The 23,363-nt window shown below is 36.4% G+C and overlaps 1 protein-coding gene across 1 annotated transcript in view; it reads left to right on the top strand.

The window, feature by feature from the left end:
* MTMR2 (myotubularin related protein 2) overlaps positions 1 to 23,363 on the top strand; it is a 104,502-nt gene that overhangs the window by 65,767 nt on the left and 15,372 nt on the right. Inside the window, exons 3-10 of the mRNA XM_043994357.1 lie at positions 1,691 to 1,766; positions 4,200 to 4,294; positions 4,431 to 4,541; positions 6,802 to 6,903; positions 8,261 to 8,344; positions 15,967 to 16,116; positions 16,957 to 17,145; positions 22,040 to 22,225. Coding sequence (XP_043850292.1) covers positions 1,691 to 1,766; positions 4,200 to 4,294; positions 4,431 to 4,541; positions 6,802 to 6,903; positions 8,261 to 8,344; positions 15,967 to 16,116; positions 16,957 to 17,145; positions 22,040 to 22,225 — 993 coding nt within the window. The remainder of the gene's footprint in view (positions 1 to 1,690; positions 1,767 to 4,199; positions 4,295 to 4,430; positions 4,542 to 6,801; positions 6,904 to 8,260; positions 8,345 to 15,966; positions 16,117 to 16,956; positions 17,146 to 22,039; positions 22,226 to 23,363) is intronic.

The following is a 23,363-nucleotide window of genomic DNA, read 5'->3' as shown; positions in this document are numbered from 1 at the left end:
TTTTTGATACTTAAAGCTCTTCATGATCTGACTCCAGACAACTTTTTTAGGCTTATTATATATTATTGTGTTTCATGCACTCTATATTCTGGCCAAATAAGCCCATTTTCCCTCTTCTATACACATGATATTCTTACATGACATTGACATTTATAATACATGACGTTGACATTTATAATGCATGACATTTCATCTCCTTTGTTGCCCAGGCTGTACCCCTCCTTCCCCAATACCAGGAATATATTCCATCCTCACCTCCACCTTTAGCATCCTTGGCTTTCCTTTAAGACTCATTTTAAGTGGTACCATATGGGACTGATACTGATTTTCTCATCTGCTAGTGCTCTTCTTCCCCTAGTTTCTTTGCATTTACTTTGTAAATGCTTTATAGTTAATTATCCATCTTCAAGTAGTTATTTATTTATTTTTAAATTTTTTTTTAGTGAGGCATTTGGAGGTAAGTGACTTGCCCAGGGTCACACAGCTAGTAAGTGTTTAAGTGGCTGAGGCTGGATTTGAACTCAGGTCCTCCTGAATCCAGGGCCGATGCTCTATCCAATGTGTCACCTAGCTGCCCCCAAGTTGTTCTTCATAATAGAATGTAAATTCCTTGAGGACAGGGATTATTTCTTTTTTTTTTGTCATTTTGTCCTCAGTGTCTATAACAAATATACACAAAAGGGAAAACATTGAACTGAAACAAAATGCTAGAGAAATTAGAGTGAAAAACGCTTATGGAATATTCTAAATGAAATTGTTAAAATGTATTTCTTAGCACCACATGGAACTTTTACAAAAACTGACCATACACTGGGGTACAGAGATATTGCAAACTAGTATAAAAAGAGCAGTAAACACATATTTTACAGACTACAATGCAATAAAAAAAGTAATCAGTTCAGGAATCACAAATAAAAGACAGAGACCCAAATGGGAACTTAACAAATGCTAAATAATTGGATGGGTCAAGTTACCAATCATAGAGACAATAATTATGTGAAAGAAAATGGTAACGAAGCAATATATCAGAATTTCTGATATATTTTCTCTCAGGGGAAAAATAATATCCCTGCAAATATACATGAACAAAATGAATGAGAAGATTAACTGAATATGCATTTTTAACAATTAGAAAGTCAATAAATAAAAACCCCTAAAAGTAAGCAAAAAAAGAAGAAATATTAAAATCAAAGAAATACATAAACTGGAAACAAACCTCCCCAAACAAAAAACAAACTCCAAGCCCATGGAAATGATAAAACTAAAAGCCAATTCTTTGAAAAGACAGAAAATTGAAAATTTTTAGCCAATTTGATGAAAAAGAAGAGAGCAGAAAATCAAATCAGCAAAACAGCAAGATGAACAAAATTAGGAGAAATAAAAAGAAATATCAGTGTGTGTGTGTAAGTATACACACATATAGTTGTAGTTGTATGCTAACAAAACTGAAAACACAAAAGAGGAATATATTTAAAATACCTAAAATGGCAGAAGACCAAATAGAAATCTTAAATAATCCAGTCTTAGAGTGACAAATAGAACAAGCTATAAAGGAACTACCAGAAGGGAAGGAGGGGAAGGAAAACAAACAAACAATTTCTGGTCCTTGGGGATTCACAGGAAAATTCTGTCAGATTTTTTAATATTCTAAGCATCCATATTTCTTGCCTCCCCTTTTATTTTGATCTAGGTGTTAAGGGAGACTAACAAATTAGCAGAAATGGAAGAACCACCTTTGCTTCCAGGAGAAAATATTAAAGACATGGGTATGTAAAGATAGCTTTTACATAATTTTACTTTTTGATTGGCTAACATATAGTGCTTTAAGTTTTGCAAAGCACTTTACATATAGTATCTCCTTTATATCCTCAGAACACTCCATTGTCACAGAAATATCACAATGAACTAACTGCAATATTCTGAACTTATTAGTATGTCCAGTGAGCCCACATTTATGCCTATCCGTATTTTTCACATTAAAACTATTAGAAGATATGTAAGCTGAGTTATGCTTCTCTTTTCCCCTCCAGTTTGCTTTGCTTTCTTTGAAAGTAGTCAGAATTTCTGACATGATAGAGATCTGAAGGGCCATTGCTGAAATCCTGACCAAAAATGGGTTCTAAGTTAGAACTAAGGTGCTAAATCTTTGATTGCTTAAATAATATAAAAACACTGGATCATCACTATTTTTTAACTATTCTTTTCTCATTTATAAATGCTTTCTTTCCTCAGAAAATTGCATTAGTTAATTAATTAGAAGAAAACATTCTCTCTCCATTTTTTAGCTAATGGCTTTAATTCAATGTTTTCCTTCCATCCTTTATTAAAGAACATTCACATTACATCTGTGACTGGGAATATGAGACCTAAATCACCATTTACCTGTTATCTCTTCTGTGTAATTCTGTAAAATAGCTTTGGGTAAATGAAATATCTGTATAAAGTTTTTCTTAGTTGTCATCTGAAGCAGAACCACATGTAATGTGTTTGTGATAATTTTTAAAAAAGCATTTATTAAAGTGCCTAATTCTGTATGCATCTGAGAAGAAAGTCTGGTGAATATACATGTAGTAACAGGAAGAAAAGAAAATAGAAAAGAAGAGAGATAGTGTAGGAAGTATGGATTTCTTTAAAAGCTCTGTTAGTATATAATTGCCGTGTATATCATGCTTGCCCATGATGGAACTGGGATCTAAAAAGATGTAAAAAATCTGGAATCATGGGTTAAACCAAGAGGATAAAATCTATAAGCAGCAACAAAATCACATTTGGGGGGGGGGAGGGCGGGGCAGTGAGGGTTACGTGCCTTGCCCAGGGTCACACAGCTAGTAAGTGTCAAGTGTCTCAGACCAGATTTGAATTCAGGTTCTCCTGAATCCAAGGCCAGTGCTTTATCCACTGCCCCACCTAGCTGCCTCCAATAACAAAATCACATGTTGTTTTTTTTTAAACAACAACAACAAAGAGACTTTGGATTTTTTTGCTCCTTTTCTTCATCTTTGCTCATTTCCATGATTGCTTAAAGATTACTGACAGTTTGTTTAAGAATAATGCCTGTGAATTCGTATTCTTTCATTTAGTTAAGGTATGGACTAAGTAACTTGAACTCCTTGAGGGTAGTTAGATACTCATTTGCTTACTCATGTGGAGTTTTTCCTGTTAGCCATTTTTATTTTAGCCTTCCCAGCCCAATGATCATTCTACTTGGGGGAGAAAACAGAAGTAAAAAAAGTGGACTCTAAATTCATTGTAAACTAACAGTGTGAGGCGGTATAACCAAAATAGTTAATGGGATTTTGATAATTTAAAAAATATGATTCCCTTTCACTGACACAAATTGAATTCCCATTAACATTTACCATGACCTAAAAATTTATTATCTGGTCAACCTTCTTGTGAAAAGGCTCTCGACATTTGGTCAGTGTTGTCCTTGAATGCAGATGCACAGACAATTGTTAGACATTACTGGCTTGGTAAGAACTATCAGAACTTGGGTTCGGTTGCCATAGCTTTTGAGTATCTAAAGTAACCTCCATGCCAAGATTAGGCATCAGAGTATGACCTTATTAATATTATTATCACATAAATAAAACTGTGCATTTCCCATAGTGTTTTCAGAGAACTTTCTTAGAGTTATCTCATTTGATATTCACAACTCGGGAAACTTTTTTCATTTTACCTGAAGAGGAAATAGGGGCTCAGAGTGATCTGTGACTTGACCAGTGTTTTGTATCAAATAAATGACAAAGCTGAGGCTAGAAGACCAGGAGGAAACAATAGTTCTCTTCAGATGTTTGAAGGGCTGACATATCCATAAGGAAGGATGAGACTTGTTTACTTTAGCAACTTGTTTAGTAACTAGGGTCAATGAATAGAAATAAGATTCTAGTTCAATATAAAAATAACATTCTAACAATAGAGTGTTCTACCTTATTAAGCAGTAATGTAACGCAGCTTAGATAATCACTTGTTAGATATATTGTAGAAGAGATTGCATGAGTGGAAGGCTGGGCTATATGGCCTCTTCAGATCCTACTTACTAAGAAAGATTCTGAGTGAAGGGCCTTTGAGCTTTAAGAAGGGCATGTTTAAGAAGAAGTGTGTTTGACACTCCAGTTCAGTTATCTCCATGAACAACTGAGAATGACTTTTTAAAAAGTGCTTTGTGATCATAACCTGTGAACTCTTTTCATTTTCAGCCAAAGACGTTACTTATATATGCCCATTCACTGGGGCTGTACGAGGAACTTTGACTGTTACAAATTACCGGTTATATTTCAAAAGCATGGAAAGGGTAAGGCTTATAGAATAGAATATCCTGATCATATTCCTGATGTTTCTAATTAATTTCTAATTAAGATTATTTCACTATGCAGTGAAATAATCCCTTAGTTTTAGTGAATAACAGCTTTTCTTCCTCCAACCCCTAGGATCCTCCATTTGTTTTAGATGCTTCACTCGGTGTGATCAGTAGAGTAGAAAAAATTGGTGGTGCTTCTAGTCGAGGTGAAAACTCTTATGGACTTGAAACCGTATGCAAGGCAAGTTTACTTATCTTTCTTTGTGAATGAGTTAATTTTGATTTGATATTTTTCTTAAAAGAAATATTTAATTCTTTTTAGAAAAAAATGAAGTACATATTAGATAAAGCATATGATAATATTAATTAACTTCAGGAGTAGTGTAGATAAAATTTGATAAGTAGTAGATAGGAGCTTAAATGCATGTAAACTTAGTTCATTTATTTTTAGTGTCTGTAATGTACACATGATAATTTTTGAGGAACTATATCCATAAGCATGATGTGGTAAAAACAAAGTATACAAAAAAAGAAGCAATGGAAACTGTTTTCATTTTGATATTTACATTTTAATCATTTACTTTTTAGGTATCAAAAACCATTTTTAGGGTTTTTTTTGCTGAAAATGAGAAGTCTTTAATTTGATATTGGCAAAAATGAAAAAGTTCTTATTCTTTACCTTTTCTGTCTCATAAACAGTGGTAGAAAAATAGGATATAAGTCTTTCATTGAGTTGTGGCTATGCTAATATACAAGTGGTACTTCTAAAAAAAGGCTAAAATTTAGATGCATTTTTCATATTTGAACCATTTATTAGTCTATTTTTTGCCTTTCATTGTTCTATTCATTTGAAGTTGTCCCATTCATTTGAAGTTGTCCAAATCCCATCTCTCTAGTCTCACCACTTTTATGTATTTATTTGGAAGAGTGCCCTGCCAGTGTATAGAAGGGAGGCTTAGGTTAGTATTCTTTCTGGTGCCTACCTTAGTAATTTTTTTGAGAAATGTTTTGAAGTCCCCTTTAAAAAGTTCCTGAGAGCCTGATAGCTTTTTGTGTCTTTCCAGTGAAGTGCTCTTTTATTTTGCTAGGTGTGAAGTAGAACTTTGTGGCTCCTTAGTAGTTTTTATTTGGTCTAAAATGAGCCAAGCTTTGAATAATCTGAAGAGGTTTGAAGCAGTGAAGGGGACAAATGCTGCCTCATTCCTTATTTTTCAAAATGATCATCACTCTTATCTCAAACACCATCACTAGTTTGTTTTACTTCTAATAGGGTTAATGAAATCATTCTGTATTTTTTTGTTTATTATAAGATTTATTTTAAAAAGTAAAAAAGAACAGAAATAGACCCAAGTTCATATGTGGAGTTATCCTGGATTCTTCCTTGTCCCTTACCCCCTAACTCCACAAAATCTGTTGCATCCTTTTCCTCCACCCTCCCATAACCACCCTGATTTAGTGCCTCATCACTTCTCATCTATAATATTCTAAAAGCCTCCTTACTGGACTCCCTGCTTTTAGTTCCTCCCCTTTCCAGTTTCCAAAATAGCTATCAAAATTATTTTCTTACAACATAGTTCTGACTGTATATTTCTTATAACATAGTCAGTCCACTGTTTCCCTACTGCCACTACAATAAAATACAAACTCCTCATTCTAGTATCATTCTTCTTAGCCCACTGCCAGCCCCCAAGTCTGGATCCAAGCTACTGTTTCATTCTTATTTTATATTTTCTATGTTCTAGCCAAATTTCAGATGATTTTTACTCATATGTAAAATAGGGTTGTTCTGAAGATCAAATAAGTTAATATATATAATGCACTATATAAATGTTAGCAATCTTAAGTTACAGAGCAAGTATCAATCTCTTGGTGGAAGGAGGTTCTTCACTGAAAGCTCCCTATACTGATGATATCATAGGTCCAGTCCCACTCCTCCCTCTTGGTCCCTTAAATCCTGCATATTAAAGTACTTGTATAAAATGATACAACTTTGGATAATCTGGTCTTGAAATTGTGGTTAGTTGTTTATTAGCTGGAAACATATTTAGGCATGAACTTTGGCTTCAGCAAAAAATGCATGCTTGAGGATAATAGTTTGAGGTAATTGCAAATCTTTGGACCCAGCCTGACTTTGGCCCTGATCTCACCCTTGTCCCCCAAATAGTATTGCCACCTGCAACTGAAAAACTTATTATTTTTAGCACTAGATGGTTATAGAATTGGTGAAAGAGAGACCTATGAAAAACAGCAACTTCCCCATGTCCGTCAGGAGGATGCTAGTGAAAAGAAGATACAGTAAGAATGAGTGCCAAGGAGGATATAATAGACAAGAGAAGTTAAAATAATTTATTGGAAGAAACTCATGAGAAAGCATAATAGAGGACGTGTAATGGGAAAAAGAAAAAAAACCGCATGATTCTGATATGTATCATTTAGGATACTAGACTTCAGTTTGGGTTATAAAGCTTTGGTTAACTGATTTAGTTCCTAATATTTTCTAGGATATTAGGAATTTAAGGTTTGCTCATAAACCAGAAGGACGAACAAGAAGATCCATATTTGAGAATCTAATGAAATATGCATTTCCTGTGTCCAATAACTTGGTAAGATGTTTCTTTTGTGATAGACATTCATGTAATAATGGCTTTAAGAGTTTGTGATTCCATTTTTGTGGATTTTACTGACAGATTAGAAATAGCTAACAGACTTTTTTATTCAACTACTGCTTGCTAAATCTGATGGCATTTTCTCAGTCTTTATCCTAACTGACCTCTATAACATTTGATACTGTTGATCACTCCCTCTTCCTGAAACCCTCTCTCCCCTAGATTGTTCTGTTTGTTTTGTTTTGTTGGACACCTACTACCTTTTTGGCTGTTCTGTCTTAGAAGCCTTTGCATCATCAATATCCCTTTCCACTAACCTTGGGCAGCCACCAAAGCTCTCTTTTGATTTCTCTTTATACCCTCTTTCAGAGATCCCATTACATACCGTGAGTTCATCACTATACAGTTGACTCCCCAAAGCTGTGTATCCAGTCCTGTTTTGTTTCCCTAATTTTTAGCCCCACATCATCAGGTGGTGTTTCACATCTTCACTTCTGTCCTTGTAGGCATCTCAAAGTTTCAGACTCAGCATATCCAAAACAAAACTTTTATTCACCCAAACCAAAACTTTTTCTTTTTTTTCCCCCCAATTTTTATCAAAGACATCCCAATATTTCCAGCTATACAGTTCTCAACCTTGGAATGCCCATTCTCATGAGGAGCCCTCCAAACTTTAGGTGGGTCAGTCTTCAGGTAAGAGATGGATAGCAGCTCTCCAGGTCTTCACTTGAAGCTTTTTCAGCTGGTTAGGACTTACCTAGCCTTCTGATTTATAGGCAGACCATTCTAATATCCAGTTTCACTGCCACCGTAGGATGTAACATCAGGGTGAAACTTGAATGGGGATTTTTTTTTCCCCTGAGGAAAAAAAATAGAAAAATCTCTTCAGAGTGTTTTTGAGATGGAAAGTAACATGCATATTATAGAAAGTTAAAGTAGAGCTTACTCTATTGAAATGTTTGGTGGTAGCCTAACACTTTGGTTGGCATGCCATCAAAATCTGAAACTAGTGTCTATGTATTTTTTGGTAGAATGTTTACATCTACTTAAACATATTTCTAATATCTGTGATATTACCTATTAATTACATTTGAAGAAATGCCCTTTTACATACTTTTTATTACTTAAAGACATAAAATGTTTCACAAACCTTTTGTCTCTGTGGTTCAGCAAGAGGTTACTGAAATAAGACACATGCCTTTGTGCTTTTGGATACACTCATTGTATATTTCTGATCAGATGTATTGAGAATCATGATGAAATGAACAACAATTTGTCATATGTACAGTTAAGTTACAACAAGATAAATGGTAAGTCTTTATAAGCAGTTTACTATTATTACTCTTTTTTGTAGCCTCTCTTTGCATTTGAGTACAAAGAGATATTTTCAGAAAATGGATGGAAGTTGTATGACCCTCTTTTGGAATACCGAAGGCAGGTAAGCTCTTCCCTTCTTTGAATTCGATTGGTAGAATAAATACTCTTCATTCTACTAATAACTAATAACTCTGGGCCATTATTTAGGACCATCAAGAGATTTTTATCTGCTTTTCCTGATTGTGTTGAAGAACTTCTGTGACTTTAAGCAGAGTTTTAAAACAAATTTGGTTCTTTCAAGAATATTAAACAGTTTTTAGGTTAAAAGAAGTGAAGTTGATTTTGATATTTAGTATTGTTTACTCAGAGTATTTTCATTCTATAATTTATATCTGAGAAATAGTTAGAAAGCTTAGGTTATTTTTTAGACCCACATAAAGTTTATGGAAAATGACACTTAAAATACAAAGTAGTAGTAGTAGTAGTAGTAGTAGTACAGGTGTGATGTCAAACGATTACCATCTGAACCATACCATTTGAACCAGTGAACAACAACAACAACAAAAAAAACCCAATTAAAATAATTTTCTAGACAACCTAAGACTACCAAATGAAGATGCCATGATTAACAAACTTTTATTAAGTGCCTACTATGTACCCTGGTATATTTGTTAAGGTTTTGAATACCCAAAGACAAAAATGAAATAAATCTTGCCCTCAAAGAGTTTATAATCTCTTGGAAGAGACATGTTCAGTTATGTAAGTGAATACAAAATAAATGTGAGGTAACTTGGGGAGGACAGCACCATCATCTGGGAGGGATTGGGAAAGTCTTCAGGTGGGAAGATAGTGTTCAGGTTGAATTTTTTCACACCACTAGTTTCCTTTGTAAGATTACTGACACAAAATGAATATTTGACTATTCCTGTGAAATAAGGACAACATCCACTAATAAAGGATTGATAATAGAACACCTTCAGACACATGCATCAGGTATTGTTTTTCCCCATAGAAAAATAAGAGCAAAGTTTAAGGCCCTGAACCTATTAGGAGGATCGAATCTTCTCTGTGTACACTGTGTTGAATGAAATAATATTTGTAATATGTTTTTTAGACCTTAAAATGTATTATAAATGCTGCTGCTGCTGCTACTACTACTACTACCCTTTATTACTTCTTCTTTTTTGGGGGGGGAGTCCACTGGGGTTAAGTGACTTGCCCAGGGTCACATAGCTAGTAAGTGTCTGAGGCAGGATTTGAACTCAGGTCTTCCTGACTCCAGGGCTGGTGCTTTATCCAACTGCACCATCTAGCTGCCCCTGCACTTTACTTCTTCTCTCCAGATCAATCACCTTGACTAAGAATGTTCAAGTATTTCCATTGGAAAAACTGGATCCTGACAATAGGATTGATCTTCTATACTTATTCTTTTTGTTATTTACATTTCTCTTTCCTCATTAGTTAGTTCTGTGGCTTATATTTTCATATGTGGTGTCATTCACTGCAAATCAAATGTTTGCAGAGAAGTGATAATAATAGTTACTAGCATCTATATAATACTTTAAAGTTTGTAAAAATTACAAATATTTTCTCATTTTATCCTCACAACAACTCTGTGAAGTAGGTGCTACTATTATCCTATTTTACAGTTGAGGAAACTGAGGCATACATTTGCCTAGGGTCATAGCTAGTAAGTGCCTAAGGTGGAATTTGAACCGAGTTCTTCCTGACTCCAGATCTAGAGCTCTAGCTCCTTTGCTACTTAGCACCAAAAAACAAAAAACAAAACAAAAAGGCAGCTTGCTAGTTTCAATCCCTCATTCTATGTGGAAGTGGACTGTGATGAGTGTGACAGCCGCAGAGTCCTGCCTTTTGCTAATTGGAACTTCCTCTGCACATTAGGAGTGGGAGGAAATAACTTCCAGCAACCAGGAACTACAAATGATTCCTTGGTGCTCTCTAAGCTTGATTTCACTTTGAGGGGAGAAGTCACTGTGGAAAAGGGGACAGCCTTCCTCCTCACCACCAGAATCATCACCAGCTGCCAGCAATAGGTAGATGGGTCCAGAAGTCCTGGGAGTGACAGCACCTCTCAGGCCACTGGTTCTGTTTCCGGCACAGCCCACTATCCTGGGAGGCACTACCCTTGTCAAGATGCAACCTTGCACTGCTTCTGCAAGCTATAGCCACAGCTGCTGAAGGAAGACCCAGAAATGAAGTCTTCCACCAAAGTCTTTGGCACTGGCAAATGATTCAGCATCAGAAACTGATATCAGTTGTTAGAGGAAAAGATGTTGTTAAAGAAGAAGCATTGCCATATACTTTGTTGTCACACCCTAAGGACCAGACCATAGGATAACTTTTCATCTGACCTGAAGCTGAAATTTTCCATATGTGTTGTCTTTGCCCATTAGGATATCAGCTCCTTGAGAGCAGGGATTGTCTCACTTTTCTGTTTGTATATGCTTTTACATAGTAAGCACTTAATGAATGCTTTATTCATTCTTTCCCCTTTCCTTGGATTCTCTTTATACTGTAGAAGAGTGTATCACAAATAGTTTCATACCAGCTGTTTTTTCTATACCACCTAGAAAAATGATCCTTTCTGAAAATGTCTTAAGTCTGACTGACTAAATGCTTTTCAGTTGGTAGTGTGGAAATATTTTATTAACCAGGGCTAATTTGGGGGCTAATTTGATTGGGGTACTTATTCTGGGACTGTTGACTTGCTGGCTATCTGACTTCGTTAATTTAATGTGGGCCGTTTTTAAAGTTCCACCACACTGCTCCCAAACTGATAAACTAAAGATTAAGAAGCCTCTTAACCAAATAATCAAAGCAGAGTTTGTTTATGAGATACTATTTAAAATTAAGAATACAGGAAAATAAAATGTACAATCTGACTGCTTTCCTGTGGTCTCTTTCCACTGCGTGTCTTTCCCACCTGCTGCACCCCGAACTTCTTGAATACAATAAGGGCCTTAGCTGCCTCCGGCCTCAGGGCACGTTACACTTTCCCTGGTTTGTATTAAGGCCTGTAACCTTCTGTCTGTCTGCTTTGTCAGTTTGCCCTTCGGCCTCTCTTTTGCCTGCTCCTAGTCCTTCTCATCTTCTCCTGCGTCCTTGTAGCCCCGTCTCTAGTCTCTAATCTCCAATCTTTGCCGTCTCCTCAGCCGCCTCTTGACCTCTTCTTGTCCGTCCGAACCCCTGAGTCTTGTCTATCTAGTCTGTCTCCTAGTCCTAGTCCTAGTCTGTCTCCTAGTCTGTCCTTGCTCCTTCCTTAGTCCGTCTCCTCTAGTCAGCCCCTCCTAGTCTGTCCTCCTGGTCTATATATACACCTTTTCTTCTCTCCACTCAAATCTTGGGGCTTCCTTCGCCCCCACAGACCAAGCTAATCCACCAGCCAGAGCTGCAGCTGGTGGTGGTGAGGGGTGCTCTCGAGCCTCATGCCTCAGTACAGGCTATCCTTCAGATAACTCCGCTCAGGTCGGAGGGAGCTGGGGGCTTTTTTTCCCCCCAGCTGTCTGACCTGGCGTCTTGTATAGCCCCACAAGGCTTTTTTGCTCAGCTGAAGCTGAGGAAGAGGGGGAGAGACCCTGAGGGCCTAAGGCTTTCTAATCTCAGCCTAAAGGTAGGGTCCCCAAATAAAAATAAATTTCCACAGTAGATAATCTCTTTTGGGGATGGGGGTGGGGAGCACACTGATTGGAAATTGAGAATCACCAACCCTCAACCTTGAGATATGTATCTTCGTTCTAGGACCCAGGACTCATCTGTGAGAGTAGGAGTTGGGGTAACAATCTCATGTATATAAGGTGGCCCTTGGGGCATGGGGGTGAAGGCACTAGCATCCTGATTAAATCATAAATCTGTGAAAATTTTATCATATAACAATGTATATTTAATTAGCCAACTAATATTTGTTTAAACTCCTCCCTCTTAGTTATACGTTGTTTTATAAGACGATAAAAATAATAGTGCTTTTTGATCAGTTACATAAAACTTAAGCTGTTTCAGACTACATTATGGACCCACAAACTCAGTATTTAATACATTAAACTAGTGAAAAGCAGTCAAGCTACAAATAAAAATGTTAGTAAAAAGGGAAAATGTAATTGTACTTCTTTAGATTAATGATGCTTATTCTACCAAATGTATCATTACTTCTGAAAAATTAGTGGGCCAGTAGATTAAAGATAACCCTGAGCCAGCAAGGCTATTAATAGTATATGACTTTGGGATAGAGTAAAGTAGTACTTAATGTTTTTTTTTTCATACTGAAACTTTTGAGGCTATTACTTCCTCTTCCCCATGTTGAATGACTCTGATAACAACAGCAGTGTGGCCAGATTTCCATGATATAAGGAAGAGCAATGATAAAACAGAAACTATGCACAGAGAAGGATTTTGACTCTCAAAGCTGTTTCCATGTCTCCCTCCTTTGATTCCTTTTCCATAGCATTGCCAGATTAGCTTCTTTAAAAACTCTAGTATTGGTCATGTCACCTGCCTGCCCGAAGACATGCACTGGGTTTCTGTTGCTTATGAAATGAAGTCTAGACTCCTTAGCCTGGCATTTAAAGCCTGGCAGTTGGGCTTCACCCGACCTCTTCAGTCTTCTGCTGTCCCATATAGCTTTTTTTCAGGGTGTCCTTTGTTCCAGCCAGGACATTCCCTGAGCTTTTCAAGAATGTCTTGTACTCCCCTGGTTCTGTTCCTTTGCTTAGAATGACCTTCACCCTAAGCTCTATCTTGCCAAATCTTTTCCTTCTTTCAAGGCCCAACTGAAGTACCATCTCCTTGCTACTTTTCTTGATTACCCTAACCTGAAGTGATCTGTTCCTCCTCTGAACCACCATGACTCTCTGCATTCCTCTTGGTGCCCTTTCACATTCTTTTTGTCCTTTGATTTTTTTGTACATGTGTTATCTCTCCCACTGGACCGTAAGCTCCATGAGGGGAAGGACTGTCATCTTTCTTTGTATTGCTGGCAGTACTCACTCATTTCTTGAATGAATGAATAGGTGGTAGATGGTAATAATAATGCTTTGTCAATTTGGTTACAAAATTAATTTCCCATAGTGAATAATTATGAACAGCAAATAATTTCTCTGGTGCTATTCATTACAACATTAGTCACTTAAATGAAAGTGCCTGATTAGGTGTTATTTGCAATGCAAGTAGCAAAGGGAAAGTATAGGTGAATTGATTTGAGTTGGAACTGATCTCTTCACAGATCTATTATTCTTACATTTATTCACTCTTTTTCCCCCTTTCATTTAGCAGAAATTACCAACTCTCTTCCTTATGTAAAACATCATAATCATCCCACTTGAAAAAGTCACTTCAATTTCAAAATCACCCATCAAAGTAATACAACATAAGATCCTAGATCTTGAAGGAGTAAAGGGGGTAAAAGAGTGGGCGTGGTAACTGGCACTTCATATTACTGTTTTCAGAGCACTAGTTTTCACTTGATAATTCACTGTTTATTAAAATTTAATTTTGCTGACAGTATAATCTTATCTTTTTTCCAAATGATTGGATTCTTACCTGAGCTCTGTGATTTGGTCTTTAGAAGGCAAGGACAGATAGAGGAGGAAGTATAGACAATAAGGAGTGAAGAATGTGTTGACGGAAGAGTAAACATGAGACAAAATCGTCATGTGTTGCAGATTTTAGTTGAGGAGGTCAAGACATTGTTGATAGGGTTGATATGATAATAGGGAAGAGATTACATTTGATTTGTTGACTTTCCTAAACAGCACTTATAGACTCTAGACTTTTTCTTCCAGGGTGCTCTCTCCCTACTCCACCCCCCCTCCCCCATTCCTGCTGGTAGATTAGATTCCCAAAACTTGGCTACTTTGTCCTTTCAGGGCTCATGGGTAATCCTGAGGTGATAAGGTGGGGGTGTCTTTTCAAGTGATAGAATTCATGATCTCCTACCATTGTGCTTCCTATGATTACTGGTCCATACTGGTTAATCGGGCAAACTTAATTAGTTTTTAGAAAGGAATATTTTACTAAGACCACTTGGTACAAAACATCCCCCCATAAATCTTTGATACATTCTTTCACCATTACATACAAACATTCCACCATTACAAAAAAAGGGGGCGGGGGTAACTTAAAGACTTTTTTCCTGGAAGCCCTACTCCCCTTAGTGAGCTGCTTGTGAAGTTCCCCTTCACATGGTATGGTATAGAATTCTGAAGCCACCTTTTATTTAATGTGTCCTTAGCTTCTGATGCAAACAGTGCTCCAAGCTGCTGCTGTTCTGGAGATGATTCTAGGATGCTGATGGTGAAGTTCCCCATTCTCCAGTTCTCTGAAGTTCAATGGCTTTTCCTCTTCCCAAAGCAGTTCCTTCAGGCTTGACTAGATTGTTCTCTTTTCTCCATTACCAGATTCTTGAATCTCAGATTCTGAACTAGTTTGCCAGTTTTATACAATTCTCAAAGGGCATGAGCAAGTCTCCTCAACCAATTCCAAAGGACTTCTGTCACACCTGGTTGAAATTGCCTTTTATTGATTCAATGGAGATGTTCTCATTTGCTAAAGATACCAGGGCTAAGTGGGGTAGAGTGATTAAATAACTCATTCTACCTTCAACTTTATACCTAAATGCCCTCTTGGGACTCCTGATAATCAACTTGAAAAACACTAACTTACAATAATAACTTTTCTTCTCTTTTACACAATCAGGATATCAACCAGTGAAGCAGAATTTTAATTCTAAATGGCTAACAATCTGATTTATTTTAGGTTTTTAAGAAAAAAAATGAAGTCAAATATATGAAGCATTTTGTAAGCATCAAATGCTATATAAATGTTAGCTAATATTATCACTGAACAACAGGGTTCATATAATATGCTAGAGATACAGAAGTTTTATATATTCTTTACTGACTTTGTTTTTTGTCTTGTTTCTCTCATTTGTAAGATGTTAAATATGAATGATCTTATTAGACAATTATAAGAATCAACCAATAAAATATATGTTTGAAAAATTTGGAAACTAAGATAGCATGAAAACTTAGAAGCTTACCATACAGTTAAAAGTGAGATGATTTAAGTTTTTTCATCTCCTCTAGTCTTTGCATAACTGTGCTTCCTGTTTGCTGCTATGACCTAGATTCCTAACATTTTTGTTAATGCTACATATGATACAGGAGTAGGAAATCAATAAATTAAGTGCCTAGACATATCAATAAATTATATAATTATAAATAGTAAATTATGGTAGACACTGAATTTAAAAAACCTATTAAACACAATCCTTAACCTAAAGGATTGACTGCATAATTTTTGTCTAACAATCTCTTTGGAGAAATAAAAACTAAATACAAAAAATAAGATTTTATAGCCAATTAATAAATCAGAACAGTTTACTGATTTGTAAACTCCCTGAAGACAGAAACATACCCCCCCCCCCGCCAGAAATGGCTAGTACATAGTGTCTACTAAGTAGACATTGTTTAGTTGGTTGAATGAATGGTTGTGTAATTCATTATCAAGATGAAAGAAAAGATGTTATAGATTTCTGAGTTAGACTACATACAGCCAAGTTATTATAGGTATGCCATCATCTTAATAGCTGAGAGACTGTACATGAAGGTAAGAAGGACTGCCTTGAATATAAATAATCACGGGCTCAGGGTTGGTCTATTTGCTTATCTTTTATTTCCTTTGGAACTTTTGCTTAGGTAATAACTTACCAGTTGTTTTATTAAAATGTAGGGAATTCCCAATGAAAGTTGGAGAATTACAAAGATTAATGAACGTTATGAATTGTGTGATACATATCCCTCCCTCCTGGTTGTACCAGCAAATATTCCAGATGAGGAACTGAAGAGAGTGGCATCTTTCAGATCAAGGGGCCGTATTCCAGTAAGTTTGAAAATTTGATGTGGTTTTTCAAATGCCTTTGCACTATATACATAATGCCAAGATTAGAGAATGGGAGAACTTGAGATCTCGCACACAAAAAATCAAAACAGAGGCAGAGGTGGAGGACAAAAGTAGTTGTAGGACATTTGCCAGGAATATTCAATAACAAGTTATTTAGGAAAACTAAAACCATAGAAAAAATTTAGATTAAAGAAACAGTCTGGGAGGATACTATAGTTTTTGTTAAATCCTATGCAGAATTGCTAGTATTGTCTCTCCAAAAACAAAGTTAGTCCAGTGAATTATTCACAATTTATTTATTTTAAATTCATTCTTTAGCCTCAGTGATAAATACTCTCCCCTTAAGCCCCAGATCTTTTGATGAAAGCTATTAGGTGGCTCTACACATTTTTATTGCAAATGTCACTTCCAGAAACATCAGATGGAATAATTAAAAAAAAAAACTATGAGTACAATTTGCATAACATCTGAAGTCCCTACATTTCAGAAACTTCATATGCATAAAGAAAAAGGAAATCTGAGACTAGGACTGTCTCATTTTTATTTTGTATTTTATTTATTTTTTTCTTTTCTAGTGGTAATACTTTGTACACTGCAGCACAGCTATCACTCTCATAAATTAATAATATGTTAAGTTGTTTTCTTTCTGTCAGTTTGCTGAGGAAAGGTTGTGTCGAACATCTTCATTCATATTTTCACAAACAGAGTTTGGCTTTGTGTAGAAAATTGAGGCTCAGAGTGTTGAACTTTACAGGAAAATGGAAAATAGAGAAATATATAAAGGATTTGTCCCTTATTTTCCTTCATACTCTATTTAAGGTTTTATCATGGATTCATCCTGAAAGCCAAGCAACAATCACACGATGTAGCCAGCCCATGGTTGGAGTGAGTGGAAAGAGAAGCAAAGAGGATGAAAAGTATCTTCAGGCTATCATGGATTCTAATGCTCAGTCCCATAAAATCTTCATTTTTGATGCACGACCAAGTGTTAATGCTGTTGCTAATAAGGTGAGATTATCTTTTTCTCTTTGTCATTAGGTTAACTATAATAACTATTGCATGTAATTTTTTTTTATGAGATATTTTATTTTTTCTGTTACATGTAAAGATAGTTCTCAACTTTTGTTTATACATGCTTTACAATTTCAGATTTTTCTCCCTCCCTCCCCTCCCTCCCCCCTCCCCTAGACAGCAGGTAATCTGATATAGGTTATATCTATATATCTCTATACATATACATATAGATATATATATACACACACATATATATACACATAATAACATTAATCCTATTTCTGCATTAATCCTGTTACAAGAGAAAGAATCAGAGCAGTGATGCAAAACCTCAAAATAGAAAAAAAAAACAACAGCACCCAAAACAAAAGAAATAATATGGTTCAATCAGCATCTATACTCCACAGTTCTTTCTTTCTTTTTTTTTCTTGGATTTGGAGATCCTCTTCTATCATGAGTTCCCTGGAACTCTTCTGTACCATTGCATTGGTGAGAAGAATATAGTCCATCACAGTAGGTCAACACTCAATGTTGATGATACTGTGTACATTGTTCTTCTGGTTCTGCTCATCTCACTCATCATCAGCTCACATAAGACCCTCCAGGTTTCTCTGAACTCTTCCTGCTCATCATTTCTTACAGCACAATAGTATTCCATTGTATTCATATACCACAACTTGTCCAGCCATTCCCCAATTGATGGGCACCCCCTCAACTTCCAATTCCTTGCTACCACGTAAAGAGCAGCTATAAATATTTTTGTACATGTGGGTCCCTTTCCCCCTTCCATGATTTCTTTGGGCAAAAGACCTAAAAGTGGGATTGCTGGGTCAAAGGGTATGCACAGCTTTATCGCCCTTTGGGCATAATTCCAAATTGCTCTCCAGAATGGTTGGATCAGCTCACAGCTCCACCAACAATGCATTAGTGTTCCAATTTTCCCACAGCCTCTCCAACATTTATTATCTTCCTTTTTTGTCATTTTAGCCAATCTGATAGGTGTCAGGTGGTACCTCAGAGTTGTTTTAATTTGCATCTCTCTAATCATTAGAGATTTAGAGCATTTTTTCATATGGGAATAGATAGCTTTGGTTTCTTCATCAGAAAACTGCCTGTTCATATCCTTTGACCATTTCTCAATTGGGGAATGACTTGGATTCTTATAAATTTGATTTAATTCCCTATATATTTTAGAGATGAGGCCTTTATCAGAAGCACTGGCCTCAAAAATTGTTTCCCAGCTTTCTGCCTCCCTTCTAATTTTGGATGCATTGCTTCTGTTTGTACAAAAATTTTTTAATTTAATATAATCAAAATCATCCACTTTGCATTTTATAATATACTCTATCTCATGTTTGGTCAAAAACTGTTCTCCTTTCCAAAGATCTGATAGGTACACTATTTCTTTCTCTCCTAATTTACCTATGGTATATTGCATGTAATTTTGAAGGGTTTAGGAAGAGGCATTGCTGAGTAAGAGCTGTTTCATGCTGTGTAGTCTTTTTGACTAAATGTGAGTTTTGTCTGAGTTCTCATTTATATTTGAAGAATCACATGGTTCATATTACCTGGATATATGAAACTATAGCCTACTTATTAGTACTAGTAGAGTCACTATATGTAGGCCCTTGCCTTAGGAGTGGAGGTTTGGGTTCTCAGAAGTCACCTAAATCAGAGATGAATAGCTTGCGTTTCATCTTGAGGAAAAGGATTTCTTGTAGCTGCCTTTTTTCCTTGCTTTTTCTGTCTAACGGTGATATTGACAATATTAGAGAAAAGTAGGGTTTACGAGTTAGTTATCAAACATCCCCTTTAACTAAAAGTTAATGATCAATAGAACTTTCTCTTCAATGGCATGCTGGGGAACTTGTTGTTCATGATGCTGGGCTTTGAATAAGATCTAATCCTCCTCTTTGGTGCTTTCTGTTTGGCTTTTCAGCTGCTAACAGGGAATGGGAAAGTTGGTATAGGGCTGAAGACAGGCAGATTGTCCATTTTCAAAAGAGGGAAGAAGTGATTTCTTCAAACTATAGGTCAGTGAACCTGGCAAAATTCTGGAGTATGTTTTTAAAGAGATGGTTTGTGAACCTATAGAAGGAAAATGGCAGTCACTAAGAACCAGCATGGAGTAACCAAAAATACTGGATTATCTTTACTTTTTTTGTAAAGGGTTATTATTAGACTAGCAGCTAGTTGATGTAATGGATAGATCACTGGGCTTGTAGTCAGGAATACTTGAGTTCAAATCTTGTCCCAGATACTTTTAATTTTTTAATTTAATTTAATTTTTTAATAATAAACATTTCTATTTATAGTTTTGGGTTCCAATTTTTATTCCTCTTTCCCTCCCTCCCCTGCCCCCTCCCTGAGGCGGCAAACAATCAGACATTTTTTAGGTGTGACCTACTGTTTGCCTAAAATGGGGATAATAATAGTATTCACCTCATGAATTCTGAGTACAAAGTTGTATGCAGGGGTTAAAAAAGATAGATTCTACACATAAAAAAATGGAAAAGGTGTGGCCAACTAGCAGCAGTTCATGTGAAAGAGATCTGGGCCCTAAATGCTCAATATGAATCCGAAGTGTGGTGAAGCAGTCAAAACTTCTGGAGTGAACGTGGTGTTCTCTTAGCCTTGCTGCCGCAGACAACAAATGCAGGCCTGAAATGGCAGCGGAGGGCCCCTCTCTAAGCAAGTGCAGAAGATCTTCATGCAGTCTTCCCTGTATGTAGCTGGAGGACAGACTGCTCTCTTAGGAACAGTCTGGTAACTCTTTTGAGATTTCCATTTTACAAAAGAACTGGGCCCTTTATCCTGATTCTGCTCACTTCCCTCAGCATCAGTTCATGTAAGTCCTTTCATGTTTTTCAGAAATATACTTGCTCATTATTTCTTATAGTACAATAGTATTCCATTACATTCATATACCACTTGTGTGTTGTGTGTGTGTGTGTGTTTTGAAAGAAACAGGTAGGCAGGCAAAGGGCAAATTCCTAGGAGACAGGAAGCAATGGAACCAAAACAGAAATAAAAGGATTGACCTTGGCGAGAAGGACCTTACTACTACTACTACTACTACTACTACTACTACTACTACTACTACTACTACTACTACTACTACTACTACTACTACTACTACTACAACTACTACTACTACTACTACTACTACTACTACTACTACTACTACTACTACAACAACAACTACAACTACTACTACTACTACTACTACAACTACTACTACTACAACTACTACTACTACTACTACTACTACTTCTTCTTCTTCTTCTTAATTTTTTTTGCGGGGCAATGGGGGTTAAGTGACTTGCCCAGGGTCACACAGCCAGTAAGTGTCAAGTGTCTGAGGCCAGATTTGAACTCAGTAACTCCTGAATCCAGGGCTGATGCTTTATTCACTGCGCCACCTAGCCGCCCCCTGACCTTACTTCTTTTTCCGAGACTAGAAGAGAGAAAAGCAGAATGGGGATGGTGTAGAATTGTGAGGGCCAAAATTTGATATATGGAACGTTATTTGGGTGACTCGCCTTAATATTGGGGTCCCGGAAATAATGAGGGACCTTTTAGGTTCACCCACCCCTCTGAACTGCCCTTTTTAGGTATTTCTCCCAGGTCAATAAGAAAGGAACCTTACAGCTTTAATTCACAGAAGGATCAGATTTTATTACTTGGGAATTAATTAAACAACAAAGGTAAGACTAATAAAAATCTAAGATTAGGAAATAGAAATACAGATAAATACTCTTAACTCTAAACTTAACCTATGCAATCCCCAGACTGTTTCCAATTAAGCTAGTTCAAAGGAATTTAGGGCAAAGCATGGAAGAAGGTAAATAATATTGCTTGCAATCTATTGCTCCTAGGACAGTGATGTTTTATGAATTGTTTGGTCACTTTCATATCTCAGTTGGTTTTCTGTGATCTTTTGCATAATGTTGTGGTTAGATATAGCTGTTTTGAACTAGATCATTTCCCTTTAGATGTTAAAAAGATGCACATAGTCATGGCTGCCCCATGTTAAAAGAGACTGAACACAAAACATATTTTGGTCTGTAGTTGTTAGTTGGGAATTGTCTTTTCCATGGGCATTGAAAGGTTGATTATAAATCTTTTGGTCCCTTAGTTTTGTAAGAATGTAGTAGCCTGCGATAATATTTTTTGATATGATTCTGGTAGTGACTTAAGGGGCATTATTTCATAGCTTTTATTTCTGGTCAAGCAAAATTTAATTTAAAGTGTTAAGTTTTTTAAAATATGTATTTTGTATCTTTACTTTTAGATTTGTTCAAGTTAGTCAAAATTGACTAGATATATTTCCAAGCTGTTTTGGCAGGTTTTTTTTTTTCCCTTGGTCTTTCTCTAGATTTGAAAAGAACTTTTAAAAATTAAAATTAGAGGAAGCAGTAATGAGTGTAAAACTTTTTGTAATATGAGGTGGGATGGGATTTCAGAAAGGTACCGTAACCTATCATTTTTCTACTTTCTTGCTTTCTTCCTTTCCTTCCTGTGGGTAGTGAGAATACCAGTTTGGCTGGAACAGAAGGTATATGTAATGGAATAATTGGAGATGAGTATAGAGAGGTAGGTGGGGACCAGATTATAGAAGACCTTGAATTCCAGGCTAAGGAGAAAGAGAGGAGGAGAACTTGAATAGTGCTGAAGTCAAGAGAGGAGAGTTTCAAGAAGGAAGTCAACAGTGTCAAACATTTCAGAGATGTTTCAAAGGAGTAAGAGGACTGAGCCACTCACACTTTCTTAACTGGTTATCTTGGTGATGAACAACTTTGTCCTCTCTACTAATTGCTATTTAGTGATGCTAATGTTAAGTTGGCTGTGTTCACTCATGATTTCCTGTGATGTATTTTCTTTCTAGGCAAAGGGTGGTGGTTATGAGAGTGAGGATGCATATCAGAATGCAGAACTGGTTTTTCTGGATATCCACAATATTCATGTCATGAGAGAATCACTAAGAAAACTAAAAGAGATTGTGTACCCAAACATTGAGGAAACTCATTGGTTATCTAACTTGGAATCTACTCATTGGCTAGAACATATTAAGGTAGGTGTATGTTTACATGCCTTTGGGCTGGTACTATTATTTAAAAAAACTGTGTCAGATATATTTATCTTTTTTATCTGTCTTGTTCTCCTGTGGTTGGTCCCAAATTTATTGTGATTCTTAAAATAGGCAGCTAGGTGGTACAGTGACTAGAGTGCTGGACTTGGAATCAGGAAGACTCAAGTTGGAATCCAGCCTCAGACATTTACTAGCTGTGTTACCATGGGCAAGTCACTTAACCTTTCCCAACCTTGGTCTTCTCATATGTAAAATGGTCTTAGTAACACCTACTTTACAATGTTGTTGTGAGGATCAAATGAGGTAACACATGTAATATGCTTTTCAAGCCTTAAAGTAATAAATAAATGCTGTAATTGTTGTTATTGTTAGTAATTTTATACTAAAGAACCAAGACAGTTTTGCTTTGAAAGACCAATTTTAGTTTCTGATGTTTAGGTGAAGTGGATTCATTTCTTTTACCTGTTCATGCTGTCCCCATCTGGAATGCCCTTTACTCCTCTATCTATCCATATCCTACTTTTTTTTTTTCAAGACCTTGCTCAAGTGCCCAGTTCCCTTATTTTCCCAGTTCATATTGATCACAACTTCCTTATGTAACGATTGGAATGACGCCACCTGCTGGATACTTACTGTAGAAGAGTTCTGCCCATGAAGCGAAGGTCTTTGAGGGCAAGACCAGGAGTCTTTTCTTTGGCGGGGAGGAAGTGACGCAGACTAGTGGGAGGAGGAAGGAAGAGACTGGCGCTGACTCTGGGTCTCTTTCCCGAGGACTCTGGCGGAGAAGGGAGCTAGAAATGTGCTCTCCCTTTAATAGATAGGAATCTAGGCCTTTCTCTCTCTCTTTACCAAATTCTTATTCTCCTTAATAAATGCTTAAAAGTCTAACTCTTGCTAAAGCTTGTAATTGATTGGCGACCACTCATTAGATATTTTAGACAGACTAGCTAGAATTTTAGCCCTTAACACTTAAATACTCAAGTTCTTATTATTTTTGTGTTTCTTTCTTAGCACTTGTATACTGCCTTATTTTTATCTCTCTTTCATGTATATCTTGGTACCAACTAGAGTTTAAGCTCCTTGAGGACAGGGATTATATCTTACATATCATTAAGAGCTC

The sequence above is a fragment of the Dromiciops gliroides genome, chromosome 3 (assembly GCF_019393635.1).
Source record: "Dromiciops gliroides isolate mDroGli1 chromosome 3, mDroGli1.pri, whole genome shotgun sequence".
Taxonomy (NCBI): Eukaryota; Metazoa; Chordata; class Mammalia; order Microbiotheria; family Microbiotheriidae; genus Dromiciops; species Dromiciops gliroides.
Note: the sequence above shows the minus strand (reverse complement) of the source record. Positions and strands in the feature narration are given on the sequence as shown.